Raw genomic sequence first — 21,249 nt, forward strand, 5'->3', positions numbered from 1 at the left:
CCTTGTGCTTTCAGAGACGTTAGACCTCTGGCCTCCAGAATCAGTAGACACACACTTCTGTTGTCCCGAGCCACCCATTTGTGGTACTTTGTCAGGACATTAAAACTCTTCTTTTTCTTCCTAATAACCTTTTGTTTTCCCTGAAGTTTTTTCTTTCTCTTCTTGCTAACTCTGAACCTAACAATGTCAGAAGCTATGAACACCCTAGATCTCTTGGTAGCTGAGGGACAGAAGGTGACGAGAAGGTGACAAAGAAGAATAAATGACTCTGAATTTCTCTTCCCTCATAAAGTCGGAAGCTTTGTATAAGCCTCTCTTTCTGTCTAAATCTGTCCCACAATCTTTTCCTGTTTGGTACAAACTAGTAATGTCTGCCCCCTTCATTCCATAGGGGTTGCCACTGTTCTACGTTTCCACTTCTCTTGACCCCGGCAGTCATTAAGTCAACATGCTGGATTATTCACTACTATTCTCCTCACTGTTGACAAGCAGACAAATATGTATTAAGGGGGAGTTTTAATGAGAAAAAAGGGAATTCCGGTGAAAAAGATAAGAAATGCCATGTTCCCTGCCCCATCTCCACTCCCTAATGACACTGATTTGAAGATAAATAAAATTTGAATGTACATAGCTAATAGCCAATTCTAGAACCAGGGTTACTGCTAAAAGTAAGATCTTAGACTTGGACCAATTACATTACAGTCTTACTTTTTGAGCTTTAATAACATTTAATTTTACTTTCTGATGGTATGGTAAGTCCACTATGCCAAGAAAACTGTATTTATTCAATAGCATTGGCTTTTTCATAGTAGCAAATTAAAGAAAAATAGGAATAGGGGAGATCTATTCAGAAAAAATTATTTTTAAATGGAATATATGTCATGCTTTTCTTCTTCTAAATCTCTTTATACAAACCATCTGCAAAGGATACTTACAAAATTCCTATTTATTCTAAGGGCTGAGTTGAACAGTCCCAAAATGACTATAAATTTTTCCTGATTTATGAACGGGAAGTGTTCCAAAGTCCATCTGTACAGTAATTCCTTTGGTATTTAAAGCATACTCCATGCTCATCCTGCCACAAAGTGTCTCCTTAGCACCTGTATGCACTGGACACCATGCTTGGTGCTGGGGATTCTCTGGGGGTATGTACAAGCTAGTGACGGAGGTGGACATGGTCAAATATCACAAATGAAGCAGATGACTATAGAATGAGTTCAATATTATGAAAAGCAGGGGTTGTGAAAGGATAGAAGATGGGAGCCAACTTAGGGAAATGAGTCATCATTGCCCAGCATAGTGTGTATTGCTATGTTGGGGCTGGGAGTGCAGCAGAGAAGGAACACAAAGATTAGGTGAGAAGACATGGGAATTGGGGCTTCAGGCCAGGCTGCAAACCCTCATGACCTCTAAGACATGGAAGTCTGCCAACACTCATCCTCACTGAGATTCTCAGGCAAGATGGCCACGAGGCCCACAAGACTGAGTGCGGGGCACAGAAAAGGCAACGTTATGGCACAGATGAGTGCTTCTTGGACACCTTCCAAAACCCTTGTATGCCCTCTACAACTCTAAACCCTAAGTCCTCCCATGCCCTTGACTGAAGACTCCAGAATCCAGCAGTGCTGTTTATAAAAAGATGACAGGAAAGGACAGTCCTCCCACGTGTGTGCAGTGGTGATGGGGCATCTCTGCCTACCCAGGCTCTGACTCCTTCACTGAAGCTGATCTCAGAAGGAAGAGGAGTGAACAAATTTATGGGAAGGTAGAAGGGACTTAAAGTCCTTCTTATTGTGTGTGTGTGCGTTGTGATAGAATTTCAACTAATATAAAAAAGTAAAGTGAAAAATACCAGAGTATAAAAAAAAGCAGAGTAGAAGTAAAGATTCTTCGGCAAAAGGACACTGTGTGTGTGTATGCTCAGTTGCTCAGTCGTGTCCAACTCTTTGGGATCCCATAGACTGTAGCCTGCCAGACTCCTCTGTTCATGGAATTTCCCAGGCAAGAATTCTGGAATGGGTTGCCATCTTCTCTTCCAAGGGATCTTCCCGACCTAGGTACTGAACCTGAGTCTTCTGAATTGTGGGCAGGTTCTTTACCACTGAACTACCTGGGAAGTGACCAAGAGGACGTCGACTAGGGATTTAATCATGAGATCGGTCCCTATGTTTTTCCCAACTTGTTTCTATTTCCTATTAGAACTCAGAGAGTCTCTGAAACATGGTCCCAACGCTCAGCTCCTCACATGATATAGCAGGAATCGAGTTGCTGAGGATGCAGACAAAGGTGGGTTCATGCAGTGGGCCAAGTGTGAGCGGAGTGAACAGTCTGCTACCAAAACAGTAGGGAGAGGGATGCGAGATGGCAGCTGGGAAAGTGAGCCAGAGGGTGGAATGTCTACTCCAGTCTTCACCTATAAGAAGCACAAAGAGATGTCATATCTGGGGGTCCTCCTGAGTCCCACTGGAGAGACTCCGAGAGTTGCCATAGGATCAGAGAATGATGATGTAGGACCTATGGCTTTGACAATCTCCGAAGTGGAGCCTCTGGTAGCTGCCCTTTATCAACTCATCTGGTCAATGTGATCAGATAATCACAAATGAGCACGTGTGTAATCCTCTGGGTGTCATCACAGGAATTCTCAGAGCATTGGCAGTCAAGTCTTCAAAGCTGCAGGTCCACAATGGGGCAGCCTCTTTGCATAATAAAGATAATAATAGCTAATACCTGGTCCTAGACACTCTTCTATATGTTGAAACATACTAACACATCTAAAGCTTGCAACAACCTTTGAGGTGTGTACTATTTTTATCCTCAAACTACAGCTGAATTTTGCTCAAGGTCACACAAGTAGGAAAGAAGTAGAGCTGGAATTCAAATAGCCAGCCATCTGGCTCCAGAGTTGGGGCTCTACACCATTATAGTATGAAGGTCACCTGTGTAAGTGGAGCATTTTACATCAAACACTGTCTGGACCTTCAGGCAAGTAAAGCGCACCAGTGAAAAGCTAGGTGACTAGCATATCCAGGACTCCATGTGGACTGAGAACCATGTCCACTCACGCATTTCCGGAGCACGTGTGCCATGTGGGTGAGTCTGTGACCACCATCTTGAGGGCAAAAATCACCCCCATCCTGGGGAGCCCCACTGATGCCCCACACCAGGCACCCTAGCCACCTGTCTTCAGATATTAAGTGCTGCAGCTCCCTAGTCATGAGTATCAACATCCTCTAGAACAAAGTCTCCAACCCCCAGGTCATGGACTGTTGCTGATTAGGAACTGGACCACACAGCAGGAGGTGAGTGGCGGGTGAGAAACCAAAGCTTCATCTGTATTTACAGCCACTCCCCATCACTCAGATTACTGTCTGACCTCTGCCTCCTGTCAGATCAGTGGCCACATTAGATATTCATAGGAGCACAAACCCTACTGCACTTGAATCATCCCCAAACAATCCCCCCCACCCCCGCAACCCCTGGTCAGTGGAAAAATTGTCTTCCGTGAAATGAATCCCTGGTTTCAAAAAGGTTGGGGACCTCTGCTTTAGAATAAGTCCACTGTCGGATGCTTTGGGCTCTGGCTCCCAGAGAGTCTACTGAAAGCATGCAAACCAAAAGGAACATGCACATCTCTTGATCCAATCAATCAGCAAGTAAGAAAGTTTTTCCAATGAGGGATTCAGAAAATCAAGGGGAGAAATACCCTCCCATCTCTGTGACCTTTCCCACAAGCCCCCCAAATGAACTCACCTATTAAGAGGTCCCTAGCCCATTGGAGGGACCCTGGAGAGAAGAGCTTCAGACCATACACAATGTAAGTGGGAGGGTGCCTGGCTTTGGCCCCTGTATCAAGAAGTAAAATAAGGCCACACAGCACACAAAAATAGATTGGTCTGCTGTATGTTATGATTTGGTTGTGTCCCTAGAAAACAAACATAGTTTCTGAATGGTACCTTTAATTTTGATTCAATGACAGAAACCTCATACTCAATCATTTATACCACATTATACAACTTGCACCATACAACACATTCTCCCCCTCCCCCACTATAATTCAGACACACAAAACACCAAGAGAAAAAAGAAAACCCCGATGCTTACTCTGTTTAAGAAGAATGAGAATATCAAAAACAATGTTATCCTTCTCAGACTCAACAAGATTTACCTGAAAATTTAATTACCAGCCTTGGATGAAACCTAGATCTAATTCAATGCTTCCCCCACAGCAAAACTTCTATTTGTGCTGTTCATTTTAAGTGCAAAACTAATTTAAACCACTATTTGCTCTACATGGTCTAATTTGAGCTCCACTATTAACAAGAAATAGAATTATAACTTGGCGTCAATTTCCTTATGTCTTAGAAAGCAAGACAATTCAGGTGCAAAGTTTATATCTACAGAGACTGCATAAAATGCCTTAGTATCACACAGTGGAATAATCCAATTTTTAAACATTTGCTATTTATATGCATTTTCCTCTGAGGAAGACTGAAAACATAACAGATTTCATCTGAGCCCTCAAAATATTGTTACAAAGAGAGCAGACACATTTTTATTCTTCTCTTGGAATGGACATAAAAATTAGGGAAAAGGTGTAACATCAACTTTCCAGGGCAAAAGCCGATAAAGAATTTACATCTCACAAATCAATGCACAATTCCTAAGGTAACTTTCCAGGGCAAAAGCCGATGAAGAATTTACATCTCACAAATCAATGCACAATTCCTAAGGTTCAAAAAACCAACAAAAATGAATTAGGAAGTGAATATTCTTTGCAATTCATGAACTACTTTGAGTATAAAAAGTCAAGATGAAAGTGATACGAGTTCAGCTATGAATTTTTAAAGTCACTGCCTTGAACATATTATATTTAGAAATGCAATTTAAATTGCTCTGCTTCTATAATAGAAATAGTCCTATTCTGAGACCATCATTTAATGGGAAAGAAAACACAGCCTGTCCATGGGGGCTGGCTATGTTTGGCCCTGAGTCTGGGCTTAGTCTTAAAGGAATATTTGCACTCTTATGAAATTTCCTTTTGAATCCAACTAGGTCATAGATTAATGGGAAAGGGAATACTTTTTCTGCATTTGAAAAAAAAATTGAAACTAAAGCCTAAGTGAAATCTTAAAGCATTTCTTATCAAGTTAATAACAAAATAAATTGCTTGGTATAGACAGCCACTTAGTATACAAATACGCAAGCATATAAGATCTTTCCTCAAACTGATATCATTTTAGAAATATAAGTAAATACCTACTTCCCACTTGCCCTGATTCTTTTACTAAAAGGTTAAAACTACTTCTGCCAGGAATTGAAAGTCTTTGGTTTCAAACAAATTTAAGATATTATCTTGGATCTGCCACGTCAAACTTTATTTATTGGGTCTGGGAATGCTTTGTTTTTACCCGTAATTTATGACTCAAACTTTAAGCCTCCCTTTGAAAGAGCCTTCCCTGAACGTCATACTACCTTTTGGGTCCCCAAACAATTCTAAGCGAATCACTAATACATGGCATGTAAGTCACTTTTATTTGCCTTGATTCCTAAGAACACCCATTAATAAAATGTCCCTGCTCCAGTTACTTCTTTCATATAGGATTCAATCAGAAAAACCTACAAGGATTGATTTTTTTTTTTCAATATAAAAACTTCATTTGCTCCTCCAGGTGAAGTCTGATCACAGTCTTTTAAAACTTATCCAAGTGTTTCCCATTCAAGTGTTTTTAACCTTAAAATACCCTAGGGGGCACTGCTGATTTCTGCTGGGGGTGGATCTTGGAAGCTGCTTTACAAAATCTGCTCTATACATGCACTTAGCTCTCCTAGGAGCCCCACCTACGCATACAATTTCTTAGCCTGTGCTCTGGTTGCAGGGCAAGTAAAGGACAAGGTGAGAGAATCTATTCAAACCTGCAGGTCCCCATCTGGAGACCAGTGGTGCTTGTGACTAAGAGACCAGATCATTCTAATTGCCCTCTTACCAAGACGGTGGGCTGCTCAAATGCTTCAAACTTGCTGTTGATAGATAGGTAGATAATAAGAATGTAAATATATAGATACATAGATGAATGGATAGATAGATAAATAGATTAAATAGACAGATACATAGATATGGACAGATAGATAGATATAGAAAGAGGATTCAGTTCAGTTCAGTTGCTCAGTCCTGTCCAACTCTTTGTGACCCCATGGACTGAAGCACGCCTGGCTTCCTTGAACATCACGAACACTCGGAGTTTATTCAAACTCATGTCCACTGAGTTGGTGATGCCATCCAACCATCTCATCTTCTGTCATCCCCTGCTCCTCCCACCTTCAATCTTTCCCAGCATCAGGCTCTTTCAAATGAGTCAGTTCTTCACATCAGGTGGCCAAAGTATTGGAGTTTCAGCTTCAGCATCAGTCCTTCCAATGAATATTCACGGCTGATTTCTTTTAGGATGGACTGGTTGGATCTCCTTGCAGTCCAAGGGACTCTCAAGAGTCTTCTCCCATGCCACAATTCAAAAGCATCAATTCTTCAGCGCTCAGCTTTCTTCACCGTCCAACTCTCACATCCATACATGACTACTGGAAAAACCATAGCTTTGATAGAGACGAACATTTGTTTGCAAAGTAATGTCTCTACTTTTCAGAATGCTGTCTAGGTTGGTCATAGCTTTTCTTCCAAGGAGCAAGCGTCTTTTAATTTCATGGGTGCAGTCACCATCTGCAGTGATTTTGGAGCCCAGAAAAATAAAGTCAGCCACTGTTTCCACTGTTTCTCCATATATCTGCCATGAAGTGATGGGACCTGATGCCATGATCTTAGTTTTCTGAATGTTGAGCTTTAAGCCAACTTTTCCACTCTCCTCTTTCACTTTCATTAAGAGGCTCTTTAGTTCTTCTTTACTTTATGCCATAAGGGTGATATCATCTGCATATCTGAGGTTATTGATATTTCTCCCGGCAATGTGATTCCAGCTTGTGCTTCCTCCAGCCCAGTGTTTCTCATGATGTACTCTGCACATAAGTTAAATAAGCAGGGTGACAATATACAGCCTCGACGTACTCATTTCCCTATTTGGAACCAGTCTGTTGTTCCATATCCAGTTCTAACTGTTGCTTCCTGACCTGGATACATATTTCTCAAGAGGCAGGTCAGGTGGTCTGGTATTCCCATCTCTTTCAGAATTTTCCACAGTTTGGGGTGATCCACACAGTCAAAGGCTTTGGCATAGTCAATAAAGCAGAAATAGATGTTTTTCTGGAACTCTCTTGCTTTTTCGATGATCCAGCGGATGTTGGCAATTTGATATCTGGCTCCTCTGCCTTTTCTAAATCCAGCTTGAACATCTGGAAGTTCACAGTTCACGTATTGCTGAAGCCTGGCTTGGAGAATTTTGAGCATTACTTTACTAGCGTGTGAGATGAGTGCAGTTGTGCAGTAGTTTGAGCATTCTTTGGCAGTGCCTTTCTTTGGGATTGGAATGAAAACTGACCTTTTCCAGTCCTGTGGTCACTGCGGAGTTTTCCACATTTGCTGGCATATCGAGTGCAGCACTTTCACAGCATCGTCTTTTAGGAAATAGCTCGAGTGGAATTCCATCACCTCCACTAGCTTTGTTTGTAGTGATGCTTCCTAAGGCCCACTTGACTTCACATTCCAGAATGTCTGGCTCTAGGTGAGTGATCACACCATCATGATTATCTGGGTCATGAAGATCTTTTCTGTATAGTTCTTCTGTGTATTCCTGCCACTTCTTCTTAATATCTTCTGCTTCTATTAGGTCCATACCATTTCTGTCCTTTATTGAGACCATCTTTGCATAAAATGTTTCCTTGGTATCTCTAATTTTCTTGAAGAGATCTCTAGTCTTTCCCATTCTATTGTTTTCCTCTATTACTTTGCACTGATCACTGAGGAAAGCTTTCTTATCACTCCTTGCTATTCTTTGGAACTCTGCATTCAGATGGGTATATCTTTCATTTGCTCCTTTGCTTTTCGCTTCCCTTCTTTTCACAGCTATTTGTAAAGCTTCCTCAGACAGCCATTTCACTCTTTTGCATTTCTTTTTCATGTAGATGGTCTTGATCCCTTTCTCTTGTACAATGTCACGAACCTCCGTCCATAGTTCTTCAGGCATTCTGTCTATCAGATCTAGTCCCTTGAATCTATTTGTCACTTCCACTGTATAATGGTAAGGGATTTGATTTAGGTCATACCTGAATGGTCTAGCGGTTTTCCCTACTTTCTTCAATTTAAGTCTGAATTTGGCAATAAGGAGTTCATGATCTGAGCCACAGTCAGCTCCAGTCTTGTTTTTGCTGACTGTATAGAGCTTCTCCATCTTTGGCTGCAAAGAATATACTCAATCTGATTTCAGTATTGACCATCTGGTGATGTCCATGTGTCGACTCTTCTCTTGTGTTGTTGGAAGAGGGTGTTTGCTATTACCAGTGTGTCTTCTTGGCAAAACTCTATTAGCTTTTGCCCTGCTTCATTCTGTACTCCAAGGCGAAATTTGCCTGTTACTCCAGGTGTTTCTTGACTTCCTACTTTTGCATTCCAGTCCCCTATAATGAAAAGGACATCTTTTTTGGGTGTTAGTTCTAGAAGGTCTTGTAAGTCTTCATAGAACTATTCAACTTCAGCTTCTTCATTATCTTCAGCATTAGAAGATAGAGAACAGGGAGATAGATGATGGATGGATAGATATAGAAGACAGAAAGATAGATGATAGGTGCATAGGCAGATGGAGAGATAGACAGACAGATAGATAAAGATAAATGATAGTGAGATAGAGATGACATATAGATGATGGATAGATAGATGGATAGATGTAGAAGATAGAAAAATAGATGATAGGTGGATAGCGATATGGAGAGATAGATGATAGAGAGAGAGAAAAAGATAACAGGATTTGGTTATAATTCCTTATAACCAAATTCCTTATAACCATAATTCCTTATGGAGTGTTTGAACCCAGCATTACTGAACCGAGGCTGTCAGCAGCCAGGCCACGCCAGCCCCATCCCATCTCCGCTGGTAACCATGTCAGCTCCAGGCTTCCTACAGATCTCTGCTTCTCAGCCCAGAAGGCAGAAAACGGTTGTCTCCCACCTACTGAGTCTGCACATGTTCCTGTTTGGCCGAACTCATAGGGCAGCTGTTTTTGACAAGCTGATTTACAACAGCAATGGCTAACATTTATTCCGGTTTCCTGTGCCTCCAGGCCCTGTCCTACCTACTTGAGACGTAACCACACAGTTAATCCATCTGAAGAACTCCTACTATTATTCTCATTTTGCCAAGAGCAAACTGAGGCATAAAGAAGAAATTTGCCCCAGACTTCACAGACAGAAGACAGTGTGGCTGAGCCAGGATTTGAACCCCACTGCCAGCCATCTGGCTGCCTGGTCACTATCCACTGGCTCACCAAACCAACCCAGATGGTCACTGTTTTGGCCCTGGATCCTTCCAGGCCCAACACTCAACCTCACTTGGCTCAAGTTCATTCATAATCATCATTCTTTAAACACACAATGGGAATGTTACCCATGTGAACTAAACATCGAGTATGGGGAAAAGCGTTCGTAATAGCATTTCCTGGAAGGTGTTGACGCTTCCTGAAAGGACTCAGGAGGGTGAAAAGGGCTTCTATCTGGAGAGTGTAGAAAAATAACTATCTGCTCTGTCCATCCCCTCTGCAGTATGATGTTTACCTACGTAGAACTCTGTTCACTATAATAAGGGTTTGTTGTTTTTATAGTTTCTCATGATGATATGAGGGGCTTCCGTGGTGACTCAGCGGTAAAGAATCTGCTGCAATGCAGGAGATGCAGGTTCAATCCCTGGGTTGGGAAGATCCCCTGGAAGAGGGCATGGCAATCCACTCCAGCACTCTTGACTGGAGGATTGCATGGACTGAGGAGCCTGTCAGGTTACAGTCTATGGAGTCGCAAAGAGTTGGACATGACTAAAGCAACTTAGTGCGCGCGCGCACACACACACACACACGATGGTATAGAACAGTTTATTTAAGTATAATTTTTTGGTGGCTGTTGATTAGTTATGTTTCACTTCAGTTCAGTTCAGTCGCTCAGTCATGTCCAACTCTTTGCGACCCCATGAATTGTAGCACGCCAGGCCTCCCTGTCCATCACCAACTCCCGGAGTCCACCCAAACCCACGTCCATCGAGTCGGTGATGCCATCCAACCATCTCATCCTCTGTCGTCCCCTTCTCCTCCTGCCCCCAATCCTACCCAGCATTAGGGTCTTTTCCAATGAGTCAACCCTTTGCATGAGGTGCCCAAAGTATTGGAGCTTCAGCTTCAACATCAGACCTTCCAATGAACACCCAGGATTGATCTCTTTTAGGATGGATTGATTGGATCTCCTTGCAGTCCAAGGGACTCTCAAGAGTCTTCTCCAACACCACAGCTCAAAAGCATCAATTCTGCGGCACTCAGCTTTCTTCACCGTCCAACTCTCACATCCATACATGACCACTGGAAAAACCATAGCCTTGACTAGATGGACTTTTGTTGGCAAAGTAATGTCTCTGCTTTTAAATATGCTATCTAGGTTGGCCATAACCTTCCTTCCAAGGAGTAAGCGTCTTTTAATTTCATGGCTGCAATCACCATCAGCAGTGATTCTGGAGCCCAAAAAAATAAAGTCTGACACTGTTTCCACTGTTTCCCCATCTATTTCCCATGAAGTGATGGGACCAGATGCCATGATCTTAGTTTTCTGAACGTTGAGCTTTAAGCCAACTTTTTCACTCTCCTCTTTTACCTTCATCAAGAGGCTCTTTAGTTCTTCACTTTCTGCCATAAGGGTGGTGTCATCTGCATATCTGAGGTTATTGATATTTCTCCCGGCAATCTTGATTCCAGCTTGTGTTTCTTCCAGCCCAGCGTTTCTCATGATGTACTCTGCATGTAAGTTAAATAAGCAGGGTGACAATATACAGCCTCGACATACTCCTTTTCCTATTTGGAACCAGTCTGTGGTTCCATGTCCAGTTCTAACTGTTGCTTCCTGACCTGCATACAGGTTTGTCAAGAGACAGGTCAGATGGTCTGGTATTCCCATCTCTTTCAGAATTTTCCACAGTTTATTGTGATCCACACAGTCAAAGGCTTTGGCATAGTCAATAAAGCAGAAATAGATGTTTTTCTGGAACTCTCTTGCTTTTTCGATGATCCAGCGGATATTGGCAATTTGATCTCTGGTTCCTCTGCCTTTTCTAAAACCAGCTTGAACATCTGGAAGTTCACGGTTCACGTATTGCTGAAGCCTGCCTTGGAGAATTTTGAGCATTACTTTACTAGCATGTGAGATGAGTGCAATTGTGCGGTAGTTTGAGCATTCTTTGGCATTGCCTTTCTTTGGGAGTGGAACGAAGACTGACCTCTTCCAGTCCTGTGGCCACTGCTGAATTTTCCAAATTTGCTGGCATATCAAGTGCAGCACTTTCACAGCATCACCTTTGAGGATTTGAAATAGCTCAACTGGAATTCCATCACCTCCACTAGCTTTGTTCGTAGTGATGCTTTCTAAGGACCACTTGACTTCACATTCCAGGATGTCTGGCTCTAGGTGAGTGATCACACCATTGTGATTATCTGGGTCGTGAAGATCTTTCTTGTACAGTTCTTCTGTGTATTCTTGCCACCTCTTCTTAACATCTTCCGCTTCTGTTAGGTCCATACCATTTCTGTCCTTTATCGAGCCTATCTTTGCATGAAATGTTCCTTTGGTATCTCTAATTTTCTTGAAGAGATCTCTAGTCTTTCCCAATCTGTTGTTTTCCTCTATTTCTTTGCACTGATCGCTGAGGAAGGCTTTCTTATCTCTCCTTGCTATTCTTTGCAACTCTGCATTCAGATGGGAATATCTTTCCTTTTCTCCTTTGCTTTTCGCTTCTTTTCTCTTCCCAGGTATCTGTAAGGCCTCCTCATACTTAGCAATTCATCTGTCTGTTTATAGCTCTTGAATTGAAGCTTTAATTTAAATTTTTTAAGTCGAAATATAGCTGACTTAACAATATTTTGTTAGTTTCAGATGTACAGCACAGCGATTTGTTTTGGGAATTTTTATTAACATAGATGATATTCCATTATAGGTATATGAGATATTCAATATAGTTCCCTGTGCTATAGAGTAAATGTTTATTGCTTATTTATTTTATGTACAGTAGTTTGTATTCATTAATCCTAAACTCCTAATTTATCCCCCTCTCTCTCTCCCTTTGGTAACCAGAAGTATACTTTCTATGTCTGTGAGTCTGTTTCTGATTTGTATGTAAGATTCATTTGTACTAAATTTTAGATTCCACATATAAGTGCTATCGTATAGTATTTGTCTTTCACTGTTTGACTTATTTCACTAAATGTAATCTTATCTGACTTCCCAGGTGATGCTAGTGGTAAAGATCCCACCTACCAATGCAGGAAATGTAAGAGACATGAGTTTCATCCCTGGGTCAGGAAGACCCCTTGGAGGAGGGCATGGCAACCCACTCCAATATTCTTGCCTGGAGAATCCCATGGGCAGAGGAGTCTCGTAGGCTATAGTCCATGGGGTTGCAAACAGTAGGACACAACTGAAGGAGCTTAGCACACATCCAATATTATTTAGGTCCGTCCATGTTGCTGCAAATGGCAATACTTCTTTTTTATAGCTGAGCAGTATTCCATTGTTTATATATACCACATCTTCTTAATCCATTTGTCTACTGAAAGGCACTTGGGTTGCTTCCATGTCTTGGTTATTGTGAATAGTGCTACTATGAACATTGGGTGCATATATCTTTTCAAATTAGTTTTTTTCTTTTCCAGATGTATACTGAAAAATTTTAACTATACTCTTTGATTCCCTTTCTGTGTGGAGCAAAAGAAAATGACCTGGGGGTGGGTGTCCAACCATCCTAAGGAAGCAGACCCTAGTAAAACCCTAGCCAACAAGTATTCTATGGCCCACACTTGGTGGCATACATACACAGTGGGGTATTACTCAGTCATGAAAAGAATGAAATAATGTCATTTGCTGCAAAAATGGATGGACCTAGAGACTGTCATACTAAGTGACGTAAGTCAGACAAATATCATATTCTATCACTTATATATGGAACCTAAAAAATGATACAAATAGACTTTTTTACAAAATGGAAACAGACTTCCAGACATAGAAAACAAATTTATGGTTACCAAAGAGGAAAGATGGGGTAGGGAGGGATAAATTAGGATTTTGGGATTAACAGATATACACTATTATATATAAAATAGATAATCAACAAGGACCTATTGTAGAGCACAGGGAACTATACTCCATATCTTGTAATAACCTATAATGGAAAAGAAACTTGAAAAGAATAGATACATGTATATGTATAACTGAATCAACTTCGCTGGACACCAGAAACTAATACAACACTGTAAATCAACTCTACTGCAATTTTTAAAAAATTTTTAATAAAATTTAAAAAAATCATTCCTCTGATAAACAGTACCTTTACCAGGTGATCGAGGTCAACATCAAAAGTGTAAGTCATGTTGACAGTACATACCCTCAGAATGATGTGGGGAAAATGACACTTTAACTCTGCGATCTTCCTCCCCAAAATCCATAACCCCAGACCAATCATCAGATGAGCACCAAATAAATCTCAGCTGAGGAACAGTCTATAAAATTCCTGACCAATGCTTCTCAAAGCTGTCCAGACCAGAAAATCACAGAAAGCCTGAGAAACTGTCACAGCCAAGAGAAGCTTTAGGAGAGAGGATGATTAAGTACCATGTTGCGTCCTGGATGCAAACCAATAAACCAAACCAATAAACAAAAAGATAATAGGAAAAACTATGGAAATCTAAGTGAAACATGAGCTTCAGTTAATAATGATATATTCGCCTGGGTTCAGTACTTGTGGCAAATGAAACATATTGATGTATGAGGTTAATAATAAGAGAACTAGGTGTGAGGCTTGTGAAAATTCTGTATATTCAGCCTTCTGTATCTGCAAAGCAGAAGGAGAAAGGAAAGAATCATTTCCAGAGGACTTAATACTCTAGGTCCTGTGCTGGGAACATTATATACATTGTCCAGTTCACTCATTAACAACACTGAGGTTGTTATTATGACCCCTACTTTACTCACACAAAAATTGTTAGCATTTGTCAAGTGCTCCCGCAGGGCCAGATTCTATGCTGAGCCCTGGATGTGCATTATCTTGCTTCCCTCACAATATCCTACTTTAATATCTCCTCTTTCACAGATGAAAAACTTGAGACTCAGACAAGTCACTTGACCAAGAGGCCATAGTTTGTACAGGGAGAGGCTGAATTCAAATCCCCAAAACTGCATGCTTCCCATTACCCTGTATTTCTCAGGTATGACCTGAGATCACTTCCTCCATCAGCACCTGGGTGGTGTTAGAATGCAGGTTCCCAGGTGCTGTCCCAGTCACCCCAACTCAGGGTCCCAGCAGGTGCTGGGAAAGGCCCCTGACTCTAGCTCCCTGCTGGGGATCCTAGTCCTTGCTGCCTCTCAGATATCCCACTAGATTTTGCTTTCTGGGTTATCATTAGTGGATATTGTTGGTTGTGCATGCGTGCTAAATCTTTTCAGTAGTGTGTCTCTTTGCAAACCTATGGATGGTAGCCCACCAGGCTCCTCTGTCCATGGGATTCTCCTGGTTAGAATACTACAGTGGGTACCCATTTCCTTCTCCAGGGGATCTTCCTGACCCAGGGATCAAACCCACATCTCTTATGTCTCCTGCATTGGCAGACAGGTTCTTTACTCCTAGTGCCACCTGGGAAACCCACTGTTGGTTAGACAAGTCTATAAGTCTGTGTAAGTTAAGGAACAGCTTCATCACCCATCACTAAATTACCAGTCTCTGATCCTCCAATTGATTCCAGAAGCTACCTTCACCCTTAGTTTTTAAGCTCTCCTAGACCTGTTTTCTTTTACAGTCAGAAGCATTTTTTTTTTCAAGCCCAGGGTTGATGGTACCTATATCTATTAGCATGTCAGTATTAATTCTGCAACTGTATGTGAAACACAGAGTGTTATGCCAAAAAAAAAAAAAATCATTATGCTATCTTCTGGTTTTAACAACTTGCTCAAAATTTGCCACCTCTGTGCTCCCGGAAAGAAACAAAGAAGAAAAATCCATCACTCGAAGAACAAGAATTGACTGCATGTTTGAACAGCCACTCCCTAGGAACGAACAAAGGGATATAGCTTTGAACAGCACTTCGGTGGCAACTGGATGGGAGGGGAGTTTGGGAGAGAATGGATACATGTATATGTATGGTTGAGTCCCTTTGCTGTCCACCTGAAACTATCACAGCATTGTTAATCAGCTACACTCCAATACAAAATTTAAAAAAAATTTTTTAAAAGCACTTTGTTTTATCTGACAGCCCCTGATGAATGAATCTTATCCAGGGCTGGTAGCAGGCAGAGAACCATCTCTCTACCAGACTGGACTGACCTTTCTGAGGTTTTCTCATCTCTAAACAGTAAGTCAGTCTTCTAAATGTCTACATGGCTGAGCCACATTGCCAGAGGAAATATTTTATACCTACCATGTTTCCGTTCCTCACCATAACTGTTAGAAATGCTAACTCAAATCAGGACTAATCTATTTAGCAATCTGTGTAAGCATATTAATTACCACAATAAATAGACTTTGATGTCTGATTGTGGCTTCCGATGACAGTAAGAGGAGTCACTGTTTCCTACCTCACTGTGACATGCTTGCTCAGATAAAGGAACAACAGCCGGGTATAGCCCTCTAGGAACTGGATCAATGTAGGCACTATGACTCCAACTTAGAACCGTGACCCAGGGGTCCTACAAACAGTCATTACAAATCCACAGGGATGATTAACAGCTGTTCTCACCATTCATCTCTGGTAGCATCATGCGTGAGAGCACATGCAGGAAATGAATGTTTAATAGCCTATTACACCCCTCCCCCGGGTCACCCAGAAAGACACTGACCCAAGTGCTGTCACTAGGAAGCGGGGCTTATTTACAGCATCAGGAGGATGGCAGTGTCGCATCTGGGGTGGGCTGGGACAGAACATCACAGGGCTGAGCATCTCTGCTCGCACCACCTAACCCAGATTCTTGACAATAATCACAACAATACATCTGCGATACCCTAATTATGCTGTTTCTCCTTATCTTGACAGTCAGACGCTGGGACAAAAGAGGATGTATTCCATGTAAACCAATTATGGGGAACAGAGGAATTTAACAAGATAGCAACGTATGCCAGGTGAGCAGCCAATTATAAGCTTTTCTTAATTACTATGAGCTAAATATGAGCTATCACAGACTTGAGATCACTTCTAAATCCTGGATATGAATTTCTTTTTTAAAGCACAATAGCAGGAAGGTCAAATTTTCTTTCATCGGATGGAATTTTCAGGTACTCACAGGAGTTTATCATAACAGAGGAAGGAAGGTTTCTCAAAGAGCTGGGACATCCACCAAGCAGTGGTTTTTGAGCAAAGGCATGTGGCTGGGGTCTCAGCAGGGACAGTGACAGACTTGGACCCACCCCGCAGGGGAGGGTGCACCCTGGTCAGTGGATGCTACAGCTTCGGAGCTCATGGAGGAATGCTGGAGCACCGAGAGATCGGTGCTGGGGAGGCCAGAGTTTCAGGTATAAATAAGCCCCCCAAATGATGAGATAAAAGGTAACAATACACTTGAAAGTGTGGGATAGGAAGAGATCAGCGTCATGTAAAAAGAATAATGAATCGTGCTTACATAACCAATGTTTCCAATAACAGCTACCATCTATGAAGTAATTTCTATATACCAGGCACTGTTTTAAGCTCATGACTTGGATTAATTCAACCCCCATAGGCATTTTTACTATCCTTATTCACACACAGGAAAACTGAGGCATGGAGAGTTCACTTTTCATTCAGGGTCCAACATTCAGACACAGGAGCCAGGAAACCAACACAGGTAGCCTGACTGCAGACTCTGCCGATTTCCCCACTGGCTGCAACATCTTTCCTGAGATGAGTTCAATGAGATAGAAAAGGCCCTCCACACACTCTTGGTCCCTATCCTGTCTCCTCCCCACCACCATTCCCATCACAGCCTCAGATCTCCCCTGAACTTGACCACCATGCATTAATATTTCCATTTTACATTCAATATATATGTATATTGCTATATACATTTGAATTGATTTTGGCCCTTCCCCATCTTCAATGCGAAAAGACCAGACAAGCCTATTAGTGGACACTTACGTGGATTGGCGAGGCAGGATCAGGCTGAACGCTCTAGAACACAAATCAGAAGTGTCTGGGTCATCATCTCATGATTTCAAGGCTACATTAGTGATGGTAAGAATTAGATGTGGTCTTGCCTTTAACAGGGAATACTGGCAGCTGGCCATAACGAGGCAGAAGAGGAGCGCCCATATGTCTTTGCAAAAGCCTTGGTTCAGTGTCAGAAATCCAAGCAGGGAAACCAGGACAATGAGTAAAACTGCCAGCACATTTTCCTTGACATCTTCAGTTCTGAGCAAAATAAACAAATAAAAACAATATTGAAACTCTATCTAAAAATCTTAATTTATCTACTTAAAAAATAATTGTAATATACAGTGGAACCATACATAATCTTGTTGTGTATTTTCCTAGTCTCCTGTAAATGTGTTATCACACTTTCATAATTTAAAAAAATTAAAATTAAGAAAATAAAGGGAATAAAAGGTAAGGTTGTCTGTATTTATCCAGAGAATACCTGCATGCTTCTGAAATGACTGACGGCAGAGAGTACTCACCCCAAGCTTATATGTTTGGTAACAAGATTTTACAGTTTCTTTCTTGCTTGCATTATTACTGCATTCTACATTTTTTTTAAAGCCATATTTAACCCCCACTTTCTGTTATTGAAACAAGTGAAATATAATCCCTTGGGTGTCCCTGGCCATTAAACCAGGTTTACTGGGAGAAGACTGTTAATTACTCCATCCACCACAGTGAAATGTGTTTCAGAAAAGGAGCTTCACTGACTCCATTAAGTGCAGGAAGGGGGTACATTACACTTAACTAAAGCAGGCAACCCCTTCCACATACAGTCACAGTGGCCAGAATTTGCTGCTCCGTTTCAGAGGCCAGGAAAGCTCTGGTCAGAGAGCTGTCAGTGCAGTGGGTCTGACCCAGTGTGTCACTGGGTGATCTCTCTGGAGACGCCACGTGAGAGGTGTGGGGCAGAGAGGTAAGCTCATCCAGACATGGGTGTTATCAGCAGGTGTGCAAAGGGACAAGAAAGGGAGTGTCAAGATGCTGATAGAAAGGGGCTAAAGGCAGGATCACGGGGGAGGCAACCAGGACTGCTAGTGAGAGGAAGTGGATCCATCAAAGTGCAAGAGGGGATGTGGAGACATTGGATGGAGGTAGAGCGAAAGCAAATTCCCTGGTGACTCAGACAGTAAAGAGTCTGCCTGCAGTGCGGGAGACCTGAGTTCAATCCCTGGGTCAGGAAGATCCCCTGGAGAAGAAAATGGCAACCCACTCCAGTATTCTTGCCTGGAGAATCCTATGGACAGAGGAGCCTGAAGGGCTATGGTCCATAGGGTCGCAAAGAGTTGGACAGGACTGAAGCCATTTAGCACGCGTGCATGCACACAGAGGGGATGTGAAGAATGAACTGAGGTTGGGACTATGACATCAGAGGTGGAAGGCATCTATGAGAGGACAAGATGCAGGGTGGAGTTATAGGAGGGAACAGTTGAAGTTAAGGGAGGATGTTGTGGACCCCAAGGTCAAGAGTTTAGATGGACTAATCACTAGAATTCTGAGTGAAGTGAAGTCACTCAGTCATGTCCAACTCTTTGTGACCCCATGGACTGTAGCCTACCAGGCTCCTCCATCCATGGGATTTTCCAGACAAGAACACTGGAGTGGGCTGCCATTTCCTTCTCCAGGAGATCTTCCCGACCCAGGAATTGAACCCAGGTCTCCCGCATTGCAGGCGGATTCTTTACCAGCTGAGCCACAAGGGAAGCCCAAGAATACTGGAGTGTGTAGCCTATCCCTTCTCGAGGGGATCTTCCCGACCCAGGAAGCAAACTGGGATCTCCTGCATTGCAGGCAGATTCTTTATCAGCTGAGCTGCTTTATATTGCCTATTTTTGTCCATGTACCTATTGGTGTTTCCCATTAAATTATGATCATTTTTAGACAGGAACAATTGGCTACTTCATCCTTGGCATGCTCAGGCACTCTTGAATTTTTTTTTTTTAATTAATGGATTTTATTTTTAAAGAAGCTTTATTTTTTTTAAGATTTTTTTTATATGAACCATTTTTTAAGTCTTTATTGAATTTGTTACACTATTGCTTCTGTTTTGGGTTTTTGGGCCATGAGGTATGTAAGATCTTAGCTCTTCAATCAACAATCAAATCCCCACTCTCTGCCTTTAAAGGTGAAGTCTTAATCACTGAACTGCTATGGAAGTCCCTAGAGCAGTTTTAGATTCACAACAAAATTGAGGAGAAAGTGTAAAAAGTTCCTACATAGCTCCTCCCTCCAAATATACACCCACCTTCCCCCACCATCAACATCTCCCACTAGAGTGCTACATGTGTTTTAACTGATGAAGCAACACTGACAAATCATTATCAACTAAAGTCCATAGTCTACATTATGATTCCTTCTTGGTGATGTACATTCTCTGGGTTTAGACAATGCTGTAATGATATATATCCACCGTTATTGTATTACGCATAGTATTTTCACTGCCCGAAAAGTCCTCTGAGCTCTTCCTATTCGTCCGTCCTCTCTAGCCCCTGGTAACTACTCATCTTTTACGGTCTCCATAGTGCTGCCTTGTCCAGATTCCACAATGAAATGATACAGTATGCAGCCTTTTCAGGTTAGCTTCTTTCACTTAGTAACACACATTGAAGGTCCTCTATGTCTTTGCATGGCTTGATATCGCTTTTCTTTCTATTGCTCAATAATACTGACATACCACAATTTGTTTATCCATCACCTATCAAAAGACAGTTACTTCCAAGTTTTGGCAATTATGCATAAAGCATCTATAAATGCAGGTTTTTGTGTGGAAATAAGGAGCATGATTGGTAGGTCAAACTGTACTAATGTGTTTAATTTGTAAGAAACTGCCGAGCTGTCTTCCAAAGTGGCTGTACCATTTTGTAATCCCACCAGCAATGACATGAGAGTCTTGCTGCTCCACACCCTTGCTAGCATTTGCTATTATCAGTATTTTGGATCGGGCCTTTCTCATAGGGGGCTTCCCTGATAGCTCAGTTGGTAAAGAATCCGCCTGCAACACAGGAGACCCCAGTACAATTCCTGGGTCAGGAAGATCTGCTTGAGAAGGGACAGGCTGCCCACTCCAGTATTCTTGGGCTTCCCTTACAGTTCAGCTGGTAAAGAATCCACCTGCAATGCAGGAGACCTGGGTTTGATCCCTGGGTTGAGAAGATTCCCTTGGAGAAGGGAAAGGCTACCCACTCCAGTATTCTGGCCTAGTCCATGAGGTTGCAAAGAGTCAGACATGACTCAGTGACATTCACTTTTTAATAGTTGTGTGGTGGCATCTCATCATTGTTTTAATTCATAATGTCCTAATGATATACAATGTGGAGCATCTTCTCACACATTTATTTGCCATGTGTGTATCTTCTTTGGTGAGGAATCTGTTCATATTTTTTCCCCATTTTTTAATCAGGCAACCAAGAGGTATAGAAGTACAGAAATGTAAAGAACTCAGATATTAAGATGCTCATGTTGAAAACTTTTTTAAAAACTGGGGGAGGGACAATCGATATTTGGTGAAAAGTGAAATTTATGTATTTTTTATTCTATACTATGTACTTTTTATAGAGCTAAATATATTTGTTTATCCAGTTCAGGTCTATAAAATATATTATGTATTCTTTAGTTTGCTTATAACATTTTGAAGTATCTATCTAAGACTATCTAAAGGCTTAGGAAATAGAACAAGAATTTCAATTAAAAAAAAAAACAAAACCTTTTTCTATTTGGAGAGAGAAAATAAAGTTCCTAAAAAGTAATTTTTCCCAGGTCCTCCTCCACCAGGACTCCATCCCTCTGCCTCCCCACCATCACTACCCTCCCACGGTTCCTCATAAATATTGGGTGAAGAGGTTTGCTCACTGGGTAAGGGGTGTCATGATTAAGGCTATACTTTAGAAAGATTTATCTTGCAGAGGTTAACAAG

At 41.7% G+C, this 21,249-nt stretch overlaps 1 protein-coding gene across 2 annotated transcripts in view; it reads right to left on the reverse strand.

Moving 5' to 3' along the window:
* PCNX2 (pecanex 2) overlaps positions 1-21,249 on the reverse strand; it is a 308,594-nt gene that overhangs the window by 205,590 nt on the left and 81,755 nt on the right. Inside the window, exons 11-14 of one of the 2 annotated variants that reach the window (XM_081570387.1) lie at positions 17,396-17,549; positions 17,277-17,309; positions 3,751-3,922; positions 2,246-2,413 (exon numbers count right to left, since the gene is read on the reverse strand). In XM_081570387.1, the coding sequence (XP_081426513.1) occupies positions 2,246-2,413; positions 3,751-3,922; positions 17,277-17,309; positions 17,396-17,549 (527 nt within the window). The remainder of the gene's footprint in view (positions 1-2,245; positions 2,414-3,750; positions 3,923-17,276; positions 17,310-17,395; positions 17,550-21,249) is intronic. The other variant, XM_081570388.1, reaches the window with a different exon arrangement.

The sequence above is a fragment of the Giraffa tippelskirchi genome, chromosome 2, assembly GCF_054371585.1.
Source record: "Giraffa tippelskirchi isolate mGirTip1 chromosome 2, T2T-mGirTip1v1.2.pri, whole genome shotgun sequence".
In the NCBI taxonomy this organism is placed as follows: domain Eukaryota; kingdom Metazoa; phylum Chordata; class Mammalia; order Artiodactyla; family Giraffidae; genus Giraffa; species Giraffa tippelskirchi.